Below are 21,011 nucleotides of genomic sequence, written 5' to 3'. Positions count from 1 at the left end.
GAAAACCAAGTAATTCTACTCCATGTACGTCGATCGCAAGCGTCTAACAATCACTAGCATTCTTCTATGATCTTATGAGATAGCTTATAGACCGAAATAGCCCTGACCAAGGACTTACGAGGCTCAAATTACAAAGTCGTCAATCTCGATCTAGATCAATCAACCAAGTATACGCGAGCGTTGAGTTACATGTATGGGTTCTGGAGCACATATGACGAGACGTCAATGAACTCTGGAGTCTTGATCATTCTTCGGTCGTAAAGGGATTGTTCGCTTTGAGTCTGCGTCGAGCTCCTCTAATTCGCTTAATGTCTCAGTTATGCGATCCTTCCTTGAAATGAAATTTCAGAGATCGTAAGTCAAAAAGATGAGTGTTTAATAAAACCCCTGGAAAGTTTTGCGTAACAATAAGTGAGACGATCTCAGTGATTGCATTCATATCAAGCTTTCCATTTGCGGATACTTCATCTGGACGAATTCTCTCTGACGTAACGGGCGTATTTGCTCTGTCAAGTACTCGACGAAGCTCAGGAAAGATGCCTCAATCTTGTGCCGGCCACAATGAGCGCAGCAACTCCAGATCTCGGGCCACAGCAGGGCTTGTGTGTGAGCAATCCTCCAAGAATCGCATCATTTCATCATTCCAACGTTCCCACCCAGACGGCAAGGTTTCCCGTACCCGCGCACTGGGTGAGTGTGCGATACAAAAGAACAGGAGGACCTGACCAAAGAATCTGCCGACGCGGCGGAAAAGGGTCGCACGTTAGCGGTGACTCTTCGACAAGGAATGAAAACCTTAATGGAGTTGTTCATAACAAATCAACTTACTGGGAACAAAATGCAAACTTGATTGGAATGCAGCTTTTCATTTTTCGAAAGATTCCCTGGGTGACAGGCCAGTCCATGGCGTTGTGGAGTCCACTTCGGATCTGTTCATAATCGTCTTCTGTCAACAGATGGGGGATGCGAAGGGCTTTGTAGAGATATGGTCTGCCAATGTGGAACTTGGCAATCATGTAACGTCCTCGCAGCATGGCATCGGTCACTGCCACCGCAGGCGATAACGGACGATTGGAGTCGGACGGACGTGACGAGGTTTGGATTGGAGAGGCCGTCGAGGAGGGTGAGGGCTGAACGGAAGAGAGATCATTAATGGGGGTAGAGTAACAGGGTTGAAGCTGAGCATCGGAGAATTGGATGGCCGGTGGAAGATTATTGCGCCATTGTTCGAGCTGGTGATGGAGTTCAGCATTGACAGCCGGTTGAGGAATATTTCCCGAATCGGCTGGTTCCCAAGGTGTCAGTACAACGTGAGTTTTGAGCGGTCAGGGGCAGCATTCCCACATACAATAAAAGTACAAGGAATGGCGGATTCGCGTCAATATGATCCGATGTGCCACTTGTGCAAGGAAATGGTACTGAAAGTACGAATCGTCGACCACATTGGTCGACGAGAAACGGGTTGCTTGGTAGCCCGTCGACTCGAAAGCGATGAATTTGGGTATGGGAACCTTTTCTTCCAATCGCGAGAGTCCGCTGGGAGGCAGATGCAGCTCCTGAACCAAGATGGTCTCGTTCATGAGACAATTCCAGTAGACGCGAGATTTCATATCGCCCTCCCATTCATCAAAGTTGACATCATGACTGGAGGAGATCTTAGCAGGCCGCAGGTCGGACAGGCGTTCTCGCGCCATTGAAGTCAAGTTTCAGTATGGACTCACTTGGTCAGCATAGAAAGACAACAGCTCGCAGCGCGATGGATCATCGCCCACGCGTCCATCGGTCTGGGTATCTGGCTGTAATAGACACTGAAAACAGATTCGTTAGCATCGTTTCGATCAAATGACTTGAGGCGCTGGCGGCAGTTGCTGCGGCTTACGAGGACAGAAGAAAGAACTGGCAACTCTGGATATCATTGCTGCACATCAAAAAGCCAATACGACGACGAGCTTCGTTGAAGAATCGCAGACCAGGCTGTTCCTCGTAGACGACATTCATCCATTCGGGGGGTTCAAAGCGATAGCGTTGGGTGCCCAAGAGTGGGTAATTACCCTCTTGATACGCTAGAACTCCTAGACATCCAAGAGCTAGCACATTCAAGACAAGGCAGCTCTCCATGGTATACCCGAAACCACTCTCAATGGCGGCCCCCAAGGTGAAAGAGAAAAAGAACGCCTTGTCCATGATCGGAGTGGACGGATTGAACACGGCAAAGAAGGCATCCGCTAAGCCTTTGATCAACGACAGCGGCAGAAGTTCGAGCCAACGCTCCCCTGAGTGCAAGGGGAAGGGACTGATGAACATGGGCAGAGGAGGTCGCGTCGATTCCAGCTCGATCACGTAGTTCTGGCCCAGTAATTCATACGCCGAGAGCAGCTTGTCAGGCAGTATTGACCGTGCACCTGGCCACAAAATAACGCCATGCTGACTGAAGGAGATAGAGACCCGTCCCGATGAGTCTGGGGCAGTGTCATGTTGATGCTCCGCGTGAAAATCATCCTCATCAGGCGCGGCGGGAGTGAAGCCTGGAGTGGCAGAGGCAGGCACCATCGCCATCTGTCGGCCGCTTTCTCGACGCGCAGGAGATGGATGCGCTCCCTGAGATCGATCATTAGACAGATCAAGATGCCCCTCTAGAGATTGCAGCAGATTGCTCAGAATCGAGGATGGGATATTCTCCAGTTTCGTCTCTAATCGATGAAGCGTGCTCATGATCATTGTGAGTGACTGGTCCCGTCTGCATTGATGAGCTGTCAGCCTTGAGCAACTACACATAGACAGCGATCATTCGAGCTGCAAGGCTTCTTACTTGGACGATTTGCGTTCATTGTAGACACAGTCCAGTCCGAGGGACTTGCAGAGCCCACACTTCGGTCGGGACTCATCACATCGTGTCTTTTTGAGACGACACGTCTCGCAAGCCTAACATGTCCGTTAGCGTAAAATTGATTGCGACTTGGTCATGTTGCCCAGCTATATCATCTGGGCTCGACAGTCTAGAATACTCACCACGGTCGCTATGAAGTTCCGGGCCTTCTTGGTCTGACCCGCGGGTGGAGTCGGATCGCGCTCCTGTTCATCGGGCGAAAGTAAGTCATGAATGGGCATTAAGCCATTGTGATCGGCCTCAGATGGCTGACCGGCCCTGGTCTCCTCGAAAGAGCGCTTGCTCATGGTGCATCATCGGGAAGAATGCTGGCCAGCTGCCCTCCGACGACAGTCTTGATAGTCCAGTCAGCTCGGAAACCGGCTCCTCTTTTTAGATGACTCTTTCGCTTTCGCCGGACGGGGAAACCCATGCATTTTTTTTTCTCTTCTCGGGTCTCCAGTGGAGAATCGTCCACCTTCTTGACCAATGAGAAGTGCCCCGAGTCCATCCCCAGCTGGGACCAGTTAGTCCCAATTGGGAATACAAAATCAACAAGAGACTGAGATACCAATGAACACGGAGATGATTTTCATGAATTGACGGCAAACCTGGTTAAATGAGACTCCCCGATCATTCCAAGGTCGATCACTTAATCAATTCCCTCTGGCTCTTATGAATTTCTTTCGCCAGGTCGTTTCACTCTCGAGTCTATCACTACATTACGGTCGATAAGAGCATCCCGACACAAGCGTACCCTAGCTTCGATCCGTGAGGCTTATGAGTTTGCATTCACCTACCTCCACTATATTTTTGGGCGCTTTTTCTGATCTTCGTTACATGCCAATAGCCTCTTGCACATTCACTGTGACCAGCCTGCTATGTACATATATCGGTCAAAGTACGGGCGTCTCAGACGACTGACTATAGTTCTGGGTAGCGGCTGCTGTCTTCTAACCATGATTCCATGATTCCATGAATAGGGTACTTTCATGGTCTCATAGCTTGAATGTGTGCTTTGATCTACTAATGCTCACTTGGGTTCAGAGAACAGAGTGAATCAAGCCTCCATGAAGAAGTGATCTTCCACCTACACCGCTGTCTTCACTTTTGTCATGTGTACCTTACACCGGTGACTCCAGCGCCCAGAGAATGACTCGAGTGAGTGGCATGGAAGACGAATGTCAAAGATGGGAATTTACAATGATCTACATCCGATAGTGTCATAACATCATCATGTATCGTTGAGAAGAAAAAGCACCGCTAGTCATGCAACATATTCGTGAACCCCCTCCTCAGTCAATGCATTAAGGACCACGTCTCGAAAGGTGTACCACGCGCCGTCAATTTTCCATCTCGACCCGCAGCATGTAAATTGGGCTCAAAGTCCAGGACAGATCCATACTGTCGAATCAGACGCCTCCAGTAACAGGACTCTGCTGCAGGTGTCAGGTATCGATCACGGAATGTGCGTACCGCATTCTCGGCAATACGCTCCGCAACTTGAGGGTTATCAATCAAGTAGTCTAACTTGCGCGACAGATCCGAGAAATCTTCGCTGACTTCCACAAAGTTGGCATCGGGGCCGGTGGCGACCAGCGCGGCGTGGTGTGCCTCGCGCCAAATGAGAGGATGGGAGACCACGACGGAGCGACAGTTGAGTAGATACTTGCCCCGACCGGAGAAACTGCGGCCTTCCGTGTGGGCAAGAAACATGTAGCGACAGTGATCTTCAATAGGCAGCAGATTGAAGCGAATATCGTTCTCGTCATCCCAGTCAATCACTCGGACGCTTGCCCAGCTTTTGCCTTGCGTGGACTTGAGCAGCCTGCCGCGAACGGCCGGGTTTGTCGCAAGGCTGCCGCGCCAAACAAGCTGTTTCTTCTTCTCGGCAAACTTCAAACCTGGCGTCACAGTGCCATCAGGATGGATCTCTCCATCGTCGATGGCAGCGATGCGCCGTTGAATCTCGTGGTAGGGTCCGATTCGCACCTCTGGCCAGGCCCAGTATCCAAAATCTGGCATTAACCAGACAGCGTCATCGGCCTCGCGCTTGGAATAGGCCCAGATAGGTCCACGACCTGTCGGTTCAGTGGCAAAGTCCTCGCTCGTCAAGATGAATTCGATGTTGGGGAGTATGTGTCGATTTGGATCGGCCATTAAGGCACGGTGGAGTGAATGAAGTGTAGCGCGTGCTCGTGTAGCCGTCACAGGCATCGAGGCGTACTCGATGATATACAGCTAGAGAAGAAGATCGGGTCAGACAAGAATGATTGCCTTCTCCCGATAATGCCACGGCTTTTGGTTGCATACGTACCTGCCCTTGGACGATCATCGCGCGAACCATGCCGTCCTCTACTTCCCTCGAGTCTAAGTCGTCAAAAGTGATCGGCGAGATGGCTTTCTTCAAGGCCGCTGATTTTTCGATGTCCACAAATAATTTCGGAAACGCGAGTTGACACTGCTCATCGGAAAGGCCATAATTCAAGGCATCGCGCTTTGTGTTAAACTCCCAAGTGTCATTCTCCGTGGAAGACGGCGTCTGTGACGTTTGCTCGCAATGTGATTGACTGTTTAATCCCGATGATGAGGTTTTCAGGATATATTGGGATTTTCGATCCTGTGTGGACCGAATATGCAGGAGAAGAATGGCCAAGGTGCCTAGACTCAGCATCAAGCCGAGTGCAATGAAGCGCAGGGATGGTTTTGGTGCAAGCATCCTGGCACGATTCGGACTGGGACCGTTGGAATGCCTGGGCCCCTGGGCTTCTGCGCCCCGGTTAAAGAGGGTGGTGGATAGAGTTCGAGAGGAAGGAATTTTAGCCTGCGAGAATGACCATAAGAAGAAGGTGATTAGAACAACTCTTGTTTCAGATATGTCGACTTCGATCTGCACAAGAGAGACTTTCTGCTCGTTTGTGACGTCTGATCATCTTCCGGTTCTTGCATGATTATCAGTTTGCGATCATCTTATCTGGGCGTTTGCAGCGGGGCGATTGTTTCTACGGCAACGGCTAGCTATGGTCTACTAGCTGGGACATCTTTCTGTGAGATCTGCATTGCCTACGATGATCACATGTCAGCACTACTTTCAAGTTTCCGTCTTTTACTCTAGAGAGTCTCACGAACAAACGATTTCATAAGATTGGCTGTGCTGTTCTGCCCCTGAAACAGGTGCTGCTGGCGATGATGATTGATTTTGTTGTTCAACGGATAAGCAATTGATTCCACCGTATGCGAACCTAGCAGCTGGCAGTCACGGTGACAAGGTCTTTGATGGGTTAAGAGTAGTGCTACCTAGCAGTACTGGAAATAGCATCCGAAGCCATCATAGATATTAATGATGACACACAACGCAAACTCCACGTCCGGCGTGAGCCACGTGGTGTTTCTCTACATGTTTCACATGTAGACTACTAGACTAAGTTAGTAGACACTTACTAGAAGTAGACAGTGACACCAGTCAGAGCTTACCCTACTCCCACCACAACCTTTTATGTTCGAGCATGAAACGCAATCATTACCATTCTAGAGGTTTACCGACTTGAAAGATCAAGATCGGGGGGGGGGGGGGGGGGGGTATAAAAAGTCTAAGCGAGTCTTCAAATTGAAGACTCGACACAGCACAATGGACTACCTATCGAGCGAGACAGACGGGGGGCATTTATGTATTTAGGACAATAGGTAACTTACCTAGTAAATATGAGTATTGTAGTAGGGAATCCGGTTGCATGTACCTAGAGCAGATGGTTTGCAGAGGTGCGTGTGCCTGATGGTGGCCTTATAGTCGGGAGAGACTATTTGGACATTACGAGAGGGGTCAATCAACTTGATCACCTAAGGAATCCAAGAAGGAACCAAGGGATTGTACGACTTCATGGGATCCGGGAGATCCATCGGAGAAGGGAATTGAGGATTCAGGACAGTCTTTACAGTCGGATTCTTTTGCATTGCAATGATACACTCCTTTTGATCATCACTTGTGCCCCTCGACAACCAACGGATAGGTGTTGTACGGTCGGGCTGGGAGATCTCTGGACGTGCGTGCTGGGGGTGGTGGTTTGGTTCCTCTATGACTCGACCTGTCTGGTGAGATCAGACTGCCTTGAGCATTCCCCTCTATAGTATGTAGTATATACTATATTGAAGTAGTATTGAGCTGGCGGGTGAGACGGAAGCACTGCAACGGGACAGGCCGGTAGTTCCTAAAGGGCATCCATATTGCATAGTAGTATACCACGACTCAACATAGCTGAGATTTGCCCAGAGTATTATTCCAGAGGCCATCCGAAGGGCTGCACGTGGCCACGGCTCTATTCTTCCATCGTTGACTTCTGGGAGTAGGGCTCCGGCAGCCCGTGAGTCGTAACTTTGGCGCTTATCGTCGATCGATGCCCCTCTTACCGTACAATACCTCAAAAATACCGCTCATCCGCACTCACCCGCACACAAATGTCTCGAACCGTGCCCTGATTTTCTAAGATTCTGGTGAAATTCCGTAACATCCAAACAGCCTCGGAGGCAGCCGAGCACCGAACAGGAAAAATATCCAATCCTGAATGCGAGACAAAGCGTTATCAAATGGATTTCGATCTCCCAGAGAAAGATTTTGTCACCCACCACCTCTTGTCAAGTCAAGCAAGGCGCTGATCCTCTGCGGGGTCCTCAATTCCATCACGGCGACTTCCACGACTGGCTGGAACCATTTAAACTCATACCCCATAGTCGTGCATCAAGTTGCAACCCGCCTAACCCGCTAAGACTCCGCTTGCCATAGCAGAGCAGGGTGGAACTGCCCTTCTGGAAACCCCACGGCGTCAGCTTTTACGTCTCTCGGGGGAAAAGGGGGAAACGTATAACAGTGAGTTCAGTCGCTGCTAGACACCTTCAAAAAATTTACCTTGTCCTGCATGACTTACAATTAAGCGAAGATAAAGCCGTCCTATCCGTGCTTTGCCCAAAATCTCTGGAAAGACAAAAAAGCCAACCACGCGGAATCTTTGCACGAGCCTTCAGCGAGCTTGACTGAATCTCAGAAGATGGCACAACCGTACGTCTACACAGTCTACAGAGGCACATTTATTCAAACATCGTGTCCCCCCGACTCGAGCACCAGCCCACGTACAGAACTTGTTCGCAATCGTGGCGCACTGTGGGTGTCTACGGCAGATGGTCGTATCAAAGGTTCGGACTGGCAAGCCCACGATGATCAAGGATTCAGAGCTCTGATGAGTCGAATGAACTGGATTGATGTGGATGCCTCAACCACAAATGGCTTTCATGTAGAAGAGATCAAGGTCAAGATTGTGCGCGCAAGCGAGGGGCGAAATGAGTTTTTCTTCCCTGGATTTATAGGTACGCCTCCCGGTATTCCCCTTCCATCTCTATCATTTTGGGTTATCTGACGGTCTACAAAGATACACACATTCACGCCCCTCAATTTCCTAACGTGGGATTGTTCGGTTCATCCACACTGCTAGATTGGCTAGAAAAGTACACGTTCCCGGTAGAGTCCAAATTTGGCTTTCAGGCGGACCAACTCCAAGGAAAAAACACCTTACCGGAGAGTACACCAGCGTCTGCGTTGCGAATCTATGATCAAGTCGTGGCGCGTACGCTATCTCATGGAACAACGTGTGCATCCTATTTTGCCACCATCCATGTCCCCGCAACAAATGCCCTTGCAGCACTCTGTCATTCACGAGGACAACGGGCGTTCATCGGGCGTGTCTGCATGGATAATCCAGACTTTTGCCCCTCTTATTACAAGGACATTTCAGCCGAGGACTCCTTAAGTGCCAGTAGATCAACCATCGACTACATACATCGCCTTGATCCCAAGGGGGTCTTGGTGAAGCCCATTCTCACACCGCGATTCGCGCCCACATGCACCCGAGCTGCATTAGAGGGCCTGGGAAAAATGGCCGCTGAATTCAACCCGCCTTTACACATCCAGACGCACATCTCTGAGAACACAAATGAAATTGCCTTGGTCAAGGAATTGTTCCCTGAGGCCGATAGCTATGCAGCAGTCTACGACAGATACGACTTGCTCACCAAGCGGACTATTCTCGCGCATGCGGTGCATCTCACCCCCGAAGAGCGGCAGCTCGTTCGACAACGGGACGCCAAAATCTCACACTGTCCGGCATCGAACTCGGCTTTGGGCTCCGGCATTGCTCCTGTCCGTACATTCCTCGACGACGGCATTAAGGTCGGACTAGGCACCGATGTCAGTGGTGGCTATAGCCCCAGCATCCTGGAAGCCGTCCGCCAGACCTGTCTGGTATCCCGATTGCTAGGACACACGGCTTCATTCAAGCAAAGCAAGACCGAGCAAGTGCAAGAGAATGGCCACGCCGACAAGAAACCGTCCTTGGACCGCGAAAAACTGAGCGTGGAGGAAAGTCTTTACCTGGCCACTCGCGGCGGAGCAGCCGTAGTCGACATGGCCGCCGATTTGGGCGGCTTTGACGAGGGCATGATCTGGGACGCACAGCTCATTGAGCTTGGAAGCGTGCAAGATGTTACGCAAAGTCCGCTTTCCCAACAAAACAACGGTGTTTGCAGTCTCATCAAATCTGGGCCGGTGGGTAATGTGGATCTTTTCGAAACGGAGACTTGGGAAGAGAAGATTCACAAATGGGTTTGGAGTGGTGATGACCGCAATGTCAAGGCAGTTTGGGTCGGAGGCCGACTTGTTCATTCGAGGTCATAAAGGCTGTCCTTTTGCAAGATGGAGATACTAGAATACTCTGCCTGACGGGATGTTTATTTTGGAGCTTTTGCACCTATCTGTTCATATTGGTGAGCGATCCCTATGTATGGAGTGATAATTAGTAGACTCAAGCAGCCCTAGGTACGATCTCATACTGATCACATGAATACACCGCTGAACTTTATCAAACTTTATGAGGATGATTGAGGACATGGATGGATTACTCAGGTCCTGGGTGCCGTCCACCTTACTGGAACATCTTATCCATGGAATTGATACAGCGCGAGTTCGATTTGACTGAAATCTATCCATTGACCTAGAACAGACTGGAGATTACCTCAATATCGACCGAACTAATCTAAGAAAGTGCATTTTTACGTATGCACGAACCACACCTGTTACAGTTACATTGCCTAGTACTAAAAAGGTTGTGGTATGAATAGCATTAGGTTGTATTGAAGAAACAGGTTCATCACAAATACTGACTATAGGGTCTGTTGTGTCTTCAAGAAGAGAAAGTTGGAAATGTATATTCAATGAGATATTAGGGTTTGAAAAATCAATGGAGGACAGAAAAAGTCATGGAGATCAGCTTGAGAACAATTAACAGATGATGGGTGACGGGATATCATGGTAGTGTGAGAAAATATTTTCTATCGCCTTGCATCTCGACCATATAATGGATGGTGGATTCATATTAGGATAGTAAGAGGGGTTTCAAAAGTCGTGATGCATGGGATTCGTGAAGCGTTGGAAGGTTGGTCCTTCATTCTCGATTTGAATAATCTATTCCACGTGGAAACCGGTTAAAAATTTGTTTGCGGTATGACCCAAAGACTACTATCGCATTCGGGCAACTCACCAATGCTTGAACTTCTTCTGAGGAATGCCTTGGCCAGCATATGGGCCCTGAGGGAAATTGTATTCGTCGTCCAGATCGATTTTGGCAGCCATGAGAGGGCCCCACTTCTTTTGGACGTTGTTCATATGCTTTCGTAATCGTGCGAACATCTGAAGTTGCGGATGTTCATGAAACGAGCCCAATTCAGAAGTAGAAGATAATGCCGACTTGATCATTTTGGATGCAGAGTACTCCGGTCAAGTAGATAGGAAAGGGGAAGGCGAGAGGAGGTATAAAGTTATAGAGTGGTCAGCCTGATGAAAACACGAATGCAAAAGATACAGGACCGCGGCGCAGGACGGAATTATAAAGCAGAGAAAAACTTCTACATTTACTTGATATTACTCACCAAGAAAAGGAAAAATTTTTCATGGTACTTTGCCATTCTTGATATCTGCCAAACAACACGAACCACAGGTTCTTCGGCGAAGTCTCGGCATTCCCGAATTTACCCCGAAGCATGCCGACCGATCTCCGATCTGATGGTCGGGCCGGACCAAGATAATTGGTCCGGTTTGGATGCGTCTGATGTAATAGGCGCAATCGCTCTATGTGAAAACAAAGCTCTAGGCCTTGATACCGGCCATTCTCCGTGGTTAGCCACGATTTCCTCCAGACTGGTACGTCGACTACTGTTCCTGATGATATCTCGATCTCCTTGGCGGTCCACTCGACGGGAGAGATCCACGTAGTCGCCCTGGTCCCTGGCAAGACGCTTAGTTGACTCTTTCTGATGGAGCTTGGTGGAGCTGGCCATTCATTTACTCCGTCGGAGAAGACGCCGTTTCCTTGATAGTAGTGCTGAAGACGGCGCGATTTGACTGGCCTACGCCGGTGCTATTCTAAATTCGAGGCTTAGTAGAACAGGATCGCATGGAAATTTCCAGCCCATGTTGTCGCCACTCGAGTGACAAGTGTTTCTCGGCATTACCTCGGATTTTGGATGGAATGTCTTATCCTGCAATTCCAGGGTACTGTAAGCTGTATATAGGTCTTGAGACTCTGGTTCACTCTATTCGTAGCCATGACTAATATTGAAATTGCGCAGGCGATAGATGCTTCCTGAGGGCAATGTAGCCCCAGTTCAACTATGCAGCAAGCTACAGCCTCATGTCTTTTGTAATTCAGCTAAAATATTGGTATGTGAGCCTCTCCTTTGAGTTCACCGCGTGCAATCGGGCCTTCTGTAGAAGAATCTCAGCCAGCTTTAGCTTCAGGACTTGCGAAGAGCCCCTACCTGTTGTAGACGACGCCTTGGCACATCCAAACCCAGACTGCTCTTATCGAGTCGCAGAGTCCACATATTTGGTACGATATCATGAACGGCGAGGAGTTGTTCAATGATCACAAGAGTCCCACTCAAAAGGTAAACGCGTAGTCATCAACTAAAGACCATTTCAATTTCAATGCTCCTGAAAGTACCGAAAGGCGTTTCAGTAGGCGAACAATGCAGAAATGCATAGAATGGACAGCATTCTGAGCCACTTCTCCGGCGAACCTCGAGCTCCGCAGCGGAATCGACGCCGTCATAAACCCCAGATGACATGGGCTTGGAACAGTAACCCTCCTTTAAGCGAACAACGTAATCCAGAAGGATGTGGGCTAAGCATATCTTCAGCTCAGCATTAGCGAAGAAGCGGCCGCGGCAAATGTGCCGACCACCCCCAAAGGTGTTGTGCTCTCGACTTGCTTGCACAAATTGACTCGCTTTGTCTCCCGCATGACGCTGCTTCACAAATCGATACCCATCGTACACATCCGGATAATCGTGAACCTCTGGGTTCCACATATCGCTCGAGTCAACCATGATATGAGACCCTCTAGGTATCAACGTCTCATCCGGAAGCGTGGTGTCGCGGATCGCTTTCCGTTCCAGACCAATTAGGTACTGGTGAATTGGGCAGTGAGGCTTCATGGCTAGCTGATCATGATATCATGGTCTGGGATCTTTACCTAGGCCAGGGGTCTGGCGTTGAGACTCCTTCATCAAGCTGTCCAGCATGTCCATTTTCTGTAAGGCAGCCTGACACAACCCATGACGTGAAATCAACTCTTCGATCTCTCGTCGCAAGGGCGCGACAAGCTCGGGGTGTTCGGCAAGGTCAGTCAGTGTCTGTCTCAACGCTTCGCTCGTGGTAAAGAGTGCTGCCACTGCCAGAGCGAGTTGGATGTCACCAAGATGGAGCTTGTTGCTGGGCATGTGAGAAGTCCAGGAAAGAACATCGTTGTAGCGTCGTGCTTTGCGTCCTTGACGTTGTGCCAAATGACTTTCCTCGGCCCTTCTTTCTACCACTTCATCAATCATCACCCGAGCCTTTCTGGCGAGAGCCTGACATGCGGAGGTATGGGGCAAGAACCATTGCACGACGGACCGTAGAGATGGTCGCCACGTATGGAGCTCGCTCACTGCGCTGAAAAGTTCGCGAACATACGCCTGAGAAAGCATCTGCCATTCTGGGTCGCTGGCTTTCCCGGGTCCAACAAACACTGAGGCTGCTGCCCATGAAATGATTCCAGTGGTGTCCCTCTCCCAACTGATCTGATGCCAGGAATCACTGTCACCCCAGTGATGCTGCAATGCGGCCACAACTTGCTGGTCAAGTGTTGGTTAAAGTTCCTCATTTGGGGAGAGTTTGGTCCGCAACAAGTCAATCAGCAATCCATCGGACTGTGAACTGCATATGAAGGTTTAAACCCGGGAAGATGCGCAAATTTTTCTTCTCTGATCAGTTCCTGGTTGTCGAGGTCCCTATTTGCCTTAATTCAATCACTGAACGCCGAGGGCAGAACAATCTTTACCCCATGGAGGCACCAGCAGAGAGATTGGTCCATTGTACTTGGCAAGACCCTTGGCAATCAATCGTTTGGCGTTCGTCTTATACTCACGGTATGCCTTTCGACGGAAAATGTCCCCGGCGTAGGCGTTGACAACTGGAAAAACAATTTCTTGATATGTTTTCAAGTAGTATAGACTAACAATAATGGCAATAAGAGTCCAAGGGGACAACATTGGATAACAGTTCAAGAATCATGGTTCAGATTCGAAGAGATGCAGACTTGATCTGGAGTCAAATTCCATGCAAAAATATTCAACGAAGAAGTCACAAACATCCAAGACAACGTTTTAAATTCTCCGAAACTCTCCATAATCTTGGTATTGCAAGTTGCTCGAGGAGTGTTGAAGGAGCATGCTCTATCGCACTCCACATTGTCTCCACTTTATGAGGCCATGTCCAATTATGTCGTGTCTAAGTCAGTGAGTGCAGACTTTAGGAAATGGCGACGTTCCTAATGCACTGTTTGACGCCCATTGCCAGGCGGACGGAGCGCAATCTTGAAGCGTCGTTTCTCCCTCTGGTGTCCGGAATGGAGTGCTCTGTATCTTGACAAAAGCATAGTTGAACTCCTGACTCGCAGGATTGCAGCCTGAAGACTTAGGATGACTCGTCATCACCTCACAGATTCTGCCTCTGTTGGCCGCTTAGGCGTAAATAACCGGAAGCTCATCATCCTGCGGGCGGTGTGCGTCCGTGACTTACAACGCCCGAAGCCAATCGACGTCGACCAGACTCCGTCACTAGCTAATAAATTATGGGGTGGGGATCCACTGGTTCTCGACCCTTAGCTCCCATGTTGAGCGCCGGCTCGACTCGGCACTGCTATGTCTGTGCATCAAACACGCAGCACACTCGTCGCAGAAGCCAGGAATATGATACAAGGGCCCCGTCAATCTCCACCTAGCTTGATCTGTGTTGTCACACAACCACATGTCTCAGCTGAAGTAGATGGCTTCACGATCGCGCAGAGATCTCGTGCGGCGCCCCTGTGATCGTTGTCGCCAACGCAAGTCACGATGTGTTCGAGATGCAGGCAAAGACAATTGTACCTCTTGCGAACTGCATCATACAGAATGCACGTTTCTCAATGGCCCACAGCCACGAATACGGACCAATGGAGAAGTCGCCGAGGGGCTAACCAGGTATGCACATTTGGCCTGGAGATGCAGTCGAGAATAGAAGCTGAAGTGACTGGAGCAGATTTTCGCTGAATGATCTGTCACCTACACCAACATCATCCGTTGAATCCCCTAGGAGTCATTCCCGATTTGATTTCGCCAATTCTCTATTGAATGGCACGCTAGGTCTTGATCTGTATCGATATACAGAATATATTGGACCCGCAAGCTATCATGAACCTGCTCTACTTAATTTGAAGAGGCCCGCGGTCTCCACTGGCGGCCCAGCGAGATCATGTCCGCGAAGCGTTAGCCAAAACATCGCATTTCTGACGCACGCCGACGATGACTCTATCTCGCAATCGCAGTACTGGGCAGATCTTGATCAGATCGAAAGTTGCATCCGTCCGCTGGGCCAGAGTCTAGTGAATCTTTACTTCCATATTGTACACAGGACATTCCCAATCCTGGACAAAAGCGTATTCCTGGAGAAATACGCGCAGTCATATCGCAACTTTTCTCCGCCGTTGCTTGCCTCAGTCTACCTGCTCGCATTGGAGTGGAGGTTTTTCGACAGACAGCTGGCCAACTTGACCCAGGTACCAGACGCAGGGCGGCTGGAAAGACTAGCCATGCGAACAATAGACGATGCACGGAGGCGACCCAAGATCTCGACTCTGCAGGCGGGCTTGCTTCTACTACAGCGGAGAGATGCCTCCAGTATCGATGCACTTCCGGCCCAACTGATCTCCATGGGACACACCCTGGGCATTCATGTCGACTGCGAGGACTGGACAATACCCGAGTGGGAGAAGAGTCTGAGACGGCGGTTAGCCTGGGCCTTGTTCGTACAGGATAAATGGGGCACTCTAGTACATGGTCGACCTTCGCTTCTGCCAATGGAGATTGATGGAGACGATGAGACGAGCGACTGGGTGCTGCGCCCATGTACTCTTCGTGATTTTCCCGAAGCTACAGCTGGGGATGACGAAACCGGCGTTGTCGACGGTGCTACAGGCCGGGATGCCTTCCTCCAGTTGATTGAATTGAGCAAGATCTTCAGCCGTATCACAGCGACTTTTTGCTCAACCGGAGCAACGCGAAAGGGAGGTCTGCTTGACCGAATTGGAGCATCAGGAGCACTTGAGCTAGCAAAGCCTCTTGCGTTACAACTACGAGCCTGGCACGCAACACTGCCGCCGGGTCTTCAGCTGGACTCCACGCCCTCTCTAAAGCTATCGACCAACGGAGCACTGCATTTGTCCCATGCAGCCGCAGAGCTTACAATTCATCGCGCATTACTTCGAATTCTCACACCGGACGACTCTCCTAGTCTGATTGCGGCAATTCGGGGAGCTGCCCGAGCGCGCCTAGCATCTGCGGTCAATCTGATTGCGGCTTTTCAACTAGAGCACTTGCAGTCATTCTGGGGCTTCGCTGCCGCATCACAGGTAGCTCTCGTAGGATCTCTGGCTGGACTGCTGTGGCTGACTAGCGGTGACGCCGACGAGCAGTCAGATTATCTTAATCATCTGGAGAGGCTTCGCTGGAATTTGCAGGTCTGGGCTTCAGCCATACCATTTGCTCGTGAAGCCCTTCGAAAGCTCGATGAAGAGATTGGTGATCTAGCCTCGGTGGATCTTACTGTTGGGCCTGAACTGGAAGGGACTCAATGACGTCCACATATCTCTTACTGTGCATTCCTGGCAAGGTATTTAAATGCGACCTTTCATCTGTCCGCACCACTTATATACGATTCTCTGTGGCGACGACGGGAATAGTCTGACATCAATCCGTTACATATGTGCCAGCTTTGGTGAATGATTTGAAGGGAAGTCTACCAGGTAAAAGTATGCCTACCTGGGCAGTAATTTTGAACGATGAGACAATGGTGACAGGACACATTGGCCAGGTCTTTTTTTCCAATCATGGCATCTCCATGTACCAGGTCGATGAAAATCAGATCTAGCACGGTGGTTCATTCATCTGGGTCATTCACTATGACTTCTCCTTCTCCTGCGTCCTGGCGCCTCGGGACTTGGGAAACGATTGATACGTCTTCTAGTCGCGATCGGCAGGGACTTGTCGGTTTTTCACAGTCCATGGCGGCGGCGCAAAGAGCTCTCTGGGGATTCGCTTCATCGATATGTCCATCCAATCTTCACGTGTTACTCCCAGAAGAAGACAAAGACTGAATATAGGGCCGCCACCCTTTGAATGCAGTAATGTCTACCGCATTCTTAAAGCCGATGGGCTCGCAGATAAATCCATGCACCCATCGCCCATCGATCATCTCGATGGAGCCAATTCCCAAGGGCGGTGCAACAGTGCTCAGGAAACTTCCCATGAGACTCAACGGCATCCTCCATACTTCCACTTCGATTGAGTTTCCACCCTCGGCGACCCGTTGCAACCCGGGCTTAGGCACCGCTCCTTGTGTCGGCAACGCGTATAACTTGTAGCATTTTGCGGTCGTCGTAACCAGGTCGAGAGTCGCCCCTCGAGAAAGCAAATCCCTGTTCAATGGAAACCCAGAAAGGTGAGCTCCAACGACTGCTAATAGCATGTTCTCTGCTGATGCTGGCGCGGTCATTGCCGGTCGAAGTGCTTCGTCAATCTTTGCAAGACGGTAGATTGTGTAATCTGTGGAGAGGTCCGGTACGGTGGATGGATGACCTGTGGCATTGCAAAGCAACTTTGCGACAGTGGAACTTTTGAGCGAAATTGTTTCTGACACCAGAGCTTGGGTCTTAATGCGCCTGGTGCCCCATCAAGTTGATCCTATCTGCCCTCACGGTCCCCTCGCGCCGTCGCCCATCGCCGCGATCGCCTACCGCGCCGATCGCGCCGATCGCGCCGACGGGTTCAATGCCGGGGGCCCGCGAGAGATAACGTTCTCCGTACGGCGCGTACTCATGTATTGGTTGTTGCAACATGAACTGAGATGTTTTAACCATCCGCAAGTTGCATGTTGTGTTTTTCGAACCCCCCGTTCCTTCGCTGGGGTGGCATGATACGTACTGGGCAAGGACCAAGGGGAATTTATCTTTCAAAACAGCTGATCACACATGCATAGTAGATGCTTCCAAGGCTACGGCGGTGTTTCGAGCATTGATTGATGTTTGTATGGCATGTGATTCTGCCGCACACGCACCGCAGTCCATCGCCTAGATAGAATCTCTCCCCAGGAGCAATCTCTCTCCTCATCCCTGTCTTACATTGTGCAGCTGCCCCTACTGTGGCTGCATTCCATCAATTGAGGCTCCGGCAGCATAGACCCCAAGGGCTTTTATGCTTCCCTCCTGTGGGTTGACTCGTTCTTTGTATAGACCTTGTCAGCCCTTTCTGTGGCCAATGCTTGATCAAGAACTAGGTAAGTAGTGGGTTTGGTGTCATTCACAACTGCTAGCCCTAAGCTTGCCAGCAGTCCGAATCGATTTTCGATCCATGTGGATGAAGATACTAGGTTGTGGTTTACCAGGGCTCCGAGTGCTACCAACTCTGAGCTTCAAAGAACTCGGAGTCGTACGTGCAGACTCGTACTAGCAGCTAGCTCTCCTGTCATATCAAGCGAGAGCCTGGTCGGCTTCGACCAAGCCTGCAGACCCCGAGGCCTTGGATGAATTCTGCAGTCGGCAGCGCCACAGAGCTGCGGCAGGTGGTCGAGCCATAGCATCAATTGTCGCCATGCACTGTGCTACTACTGTGAGGCGATCGACGACACAGGGGGGCCGTTGCCATCGGAGCATCGTCAAATCACCGCGTGAGGACCTTGGGTGCTCGAGAAAGCTCAGCTGCACTTGTTTCGTCGAAGCAGGCAGAAACATAGTCCTCGCGTATACCGCTTGACCTCCCGCTGGTGACTCACGTTATTTTTCTTTCTCTTAATCTTCATTCTCTTCTCATTCAAAGTTGCAGAATTGTGGTAATGAGTTGAAGACGAGGAAAGACAGCCATCAAACCGAACCCAGCGACTTCATTATCTTCTCGAGTCTCGACCGCTCGCTGTTTTCGGAAACTCTCTCGGTTGCCGTCGGGCCCCGTTCACTGACCAGTTGACCAGTTGACTGGTTCACCGCCCGTGGCTGGCGCCCGCTCTTCCTCCGTCGCGGCACCCGATTGACATCACTTTTGGAGTCCGAGTCTGCGCCCGTAGCTCAGTCGCCATGGCCGCCAACGATGTTCGAGGATGGGTCATGAGCACCGTCTCAGGTGTCGGTAAGCTCCATGAGTCTCTCCAAAAGCGGTTTGTTGCACAGCTTCACTAATTCCAACCTACCTGCAGCCTGTGTACTCGGCTCGGGGATCATCTGTGTCGATATCATCGTACGCCACATTACCCGGGACAAGAAGTTTCAGATTGCGAACAGCAACAACTTCTTGTCCGCTTCATTATGTCTGAGTGCTGGTGTCATGGTAAGTCTGCGATATGGTGATTGGACTCTTTGCACTCTGGACAATGGCCCACAAGTCTAATCGTCATTGATAGCTCTTTACGTCCTTGTATAGTATGCTGCCCACGTCCAAAGAGTACTTGACACGAGCGGGCCATTCCTCTTCTGCATCCGCCTACATCCTGACCGGCTTGTTCATTGGGGGTGTGGTGGTCATCCGCATTGCCTCCGGCTTTTTACATCGTTTCATCCCGTCGCATGTCGTCGATTGCGCCCACACCCACGACGGGCCGGAAGATGACCCTGAGCGCGGTGAACAAATGCAAGATTGCGACGATGCGTCAAATCACCCTCACGCCCATAGCGCCCAGAGCGCCCATGAGCAGACCCCCCTACTGCGCCCTGCTGGGTTGCACGGTTCCAAATCGACGTCCCAGGTCACTCCGCAGATCCCTGGTGTCTCGAGCGCGAAACGACAGGGTTCCCTCAGAGCGTCCATCTCCCGGCGCATCAGCTCCCTGATGGACGGCGTGAAACATCGATGCGACGAAAATGGCCCCTGTTATGGCTTCTCCCAAACATGTGGGCAAGAATGCACAAAAGTCCTCGTTCCGACTCCCACGCCGCTGCCGTCTGGCCATGGGGACTTTGAACCTCGCCCAGAATTACTCCCATCGCGGCACAGTCTTGACGGTCAACTAGACTCGACACATCCCATTGCAGATAACACTAATTTGATTTCAGCCCTCGCAACCTCGGACGAGGAGCACCTGGGTGTCGGTGATTCCGGGTTAATTACCACGCATACACCGACTTCCTCGTCCTCTTCCCATACTCAGAGACCGATCGCAGAGCACGATCCAGACGCACACAAGATCTCGGACGACCATAGCTCTCATCAACATCATCACGAGTGTCAAGAGGGCCATAATCAGCACGAACACGATGATGCTGGAGAAGGCACCTCGAAAGCAGATCCTATTCACCATCACCATGTGCCTCAGAATGCCTTCCTCTCGATTGGCCTCCAGACCTCTCTCGCTATTGCGTTGCACAAACTTCCCGAGGGCTTTATTACCTTTGCGACCAATCACGCGAGTCCCAAACTTGGGCTCACTGTTTTCTTGGCTCTGTTCATTCACAACATCGTCGAGGGATTTGCCATGGCACTCCCATTGTACCTCGCTCTGAACTCGCGATGGAAAGCAATGTTCTGGTCCAGTATTCTGGGTGGAATCAGTCAACCGGCCGGGGCTGGTATTGCCGCCGTGTGGTTCTGGAGCTCGGGCCGCAAGGGATCTGAATCCGTCGGTCCGTCCTGGGGTGTCTACGGGGGCATGTTTGCCGTGACCGCCGGTGTCATGACATCGGTTGCGCTGCAGCTGTTTAGTGAGGGTCTAGGGCTAACTCATCACCGGAATATGGGCATGGCCTTTGCTGTAGTGGGCATGGGGCTGATGGGGTTCAGTTTTGCATTGACAGCTTGATAGGGAGCTGGCTCATTGGGGCACTGCTTTGACCACAACTCCTGTTAGGGAATCTCGATTGGGATGCACCTTTCAATCGTGCTGGTCATGGCTCACTGTTTGCTGTTCATCTTTATCTTCTCATCCTTCCGTGTGTCTATATTTGCATGGATGGCGGCGCCGGCTGAGAACTGAGTATATATATACACGGCGGGTTTCGTTTCCATTTGGGACCTGGTCATTCCCACTCCGCACAAATTGTTTCTCTTTGTATCTTGTCTCAGAGCCAACGTTCCAAATCATGTCATCGCTTATGTTTCGTTGGTATGGGCCCCTCCTCTGTTGCAGTACACGTCTGCATCGGAATGTCTTGTGGGTGTGAAAAGGCAGAGATCCCTGAAAAAGCGAGAGACCAATCAATCTTCCAGAGAGAGTGAATATGTACCTTGGCCGTGCCGGTGTGTTTCCTAAGCTGGAGTAGCTTCGTACTGAAAGACTCGATGCGTGGGCGTGCATACCGCTAGCAAGGCTGTGGTCTATCTAATGACCCCGAGAACCCGTGACCCTCAAGGTCTGTGTTTGGTGAACACGCCCAGCCGATGGCGCAGAGCCTTTTCCGTGGCCCCGCGATCAATTCTGGCAGCCCTCGTCGTCCGCTCAAACTTTTTGACACGCTCCATCTTAGTCCGCCTGGTATTCTCGTGCAGGCGT

At 50.7% G+C, this 21,011-nt stretch overlaps 8 protein-coding genes across 8 annotated transcripts; 3 read left to right on the top strand and 5 right to left on the bottom strand.

The window, feature by feature from the left end:
• Positions 1-824: 824 nt before the first annotated feature.
• On the bottom strand, positions 825-3,174 carry N7539_005665 (uncharacterized protein; the record flags this gene model as incomplete). Its single annotated transcript, XM_056935267.1, has 6 exons — positions 825-1,285; positions 1,349-1,644; positions 1,722-1,808; positions 1,880-2,737; positions 2,810-2,922; positions 3,010-3,174. 6 exons carry the CDS (start codon positions 3,172-3,174, stop codon positions 825-827), a joined length of 1,980 nt encoding a protein of 659 aa, XP_056790461.1.
• A 991-nt stretch (positions 3,175-4,165) lies between these two features.
• Positions 4,166-5,585, bottom strand: N7539_005664 (uncharacterized protein; the record flags this gene model as incomplete). Its single annotated transcript, XM_056935266.1, has 2 exons — positions 4,166-5,107; positions 5,184-5,585. The coding sequence occupies 2 exons, from the start codon at positions 5,583-5,585 to the stop codon at positions 4,166-4,168; spliced, it is 1,344 nt and encodes a 447-aa protein (XP_056790460.1).
• A 2,320-nt stretch (positions 5,586-7,905) lies between these two features.
• N7539_005663 (guanine deaminase) lies at positions 7,906-9,584 on the top strand (the record flags this gene model as incomplete). Its single annotated transcript, XM_056935265.1, has 2 exons — positions 7,906-8,221; positions 8,284-9,584. The coding sequence occupies 2 exons, from the start codon at positions 7,906-7,908 to the stop codon at positions 9,582-9,584; spliced, it is 1,617 nt and encodes a 538-aa protein (XP_056790459.1).
• Positions 9,585-10,442: 858 nt separating this feature from the next.
• N7539_005662 (uncharacterized protein) lies at positions 10,443-10,661 on the bottom strand (the record flags this gene model as incomplete). The annotated part of the gene is made up of 1 exon (XM_056935264.1): positions 10,443-10,661. The coding sequence occupies one exon, from the start codon at positions 10,659-10,661 to the stop codon at positions 10,443-10,445; it is 219 nt and encodes a 72-aa protein (XP_056790458.1).
• A 1,205-nt stretch (positions 10,662-11,866) lies between these two features.
• Positions 11,867-13,495, bottom strand: N7539_005661 (cytochrome P450; the record flags this gene model as incomplete). Its single annotated transcript, XM_056935263.1, has 3 exons — positions 11,867-12,348; positions 12,439-13,074; positions 13,285-13,495. The coding sequence occupies 3 exons, from the start codon at positions 13,493-13,495 to the stop codon at positions 11,867-11,869; spliced, it is 1,329 nt and encodes a 442-aa protein (XP_056790457.1).
• A 775-nt stretch (positions 13,496-14,270) lies between these two features.
• N7539_005660 (uncharacterized protein) lies at positions 14,271-16,116 on the top strand (the record flags this gene model as incomplete). The annotated part of the gene is made up of 2 exons (XM_056935262.1): positions 14,271-14,464; positions 14,523-16,116. The coding sequence occupies 2 exons, from the start codon at positions 14,271-14,273 to the stop codon at positions 16,114-16,116; spliced, it is 1,788 nt and encodes a 595-aa protein (XP_056790456.1).
• A 485-nt stretch (positions 16,117-16,601) lies between these two features.
• Positions 16,602-17,357, bottom strand: N7539_005659 (uncharacterized protein; the record flags this gene model as incomplete). Its single annotated transcript, XM_056935261.1, has 2 exons — positions 16,602-17,199; positions 17,275-17,357. 2 exons carry the CDS (start codon positions 17,355-17,357, stop codon positions 16,602-16,604), a joined length of 681 nt encoding a protein of 226 aa, XP_056790455.1.
• Positions 17,358-18,606: 1,249 nt separating this feature from the next.
• On the top strand, positions 18,607-20,321 carry N7539_005658 (Zn(2+) transporter ZRT3; the record flags this gene model as incomplete). Its single annotated transcript, XM_056935260.1, has 3 exons — positions 18,607-18,658; positions 18,726-18,856; positions 18,930-20,321. 3 exons carry the CDS (start codon positions 18,607-18,609, stop codon positions 20,319-20,321), a joined length of 1,575 nt encoding a protein of 524 aa, XP_056790454.1.
• Positions 20,322-21,011: the final 690 nt, after the last annotated feature.

The sequence above is a fragment of the Penicillium diatomitis genome (assembly GCF_028827545.1).
Source record: "Penicillium diatomitis strain IBT 30728 chromosome Unknown utg000005l_segment0_segment0, whole genome shotgun sequence".
Lineage (NCBI taxonomy): Eukaryota > Fungi > Ascomycota > Eurotiomycetes > Eurotiales > Aspergillaceae > Penicillium > Penicillium diatomitis.
Note: the sequence above shows the minus strand (reverse complement) of the source record. Positions and strands in the feature narration are given on the sequence as shown.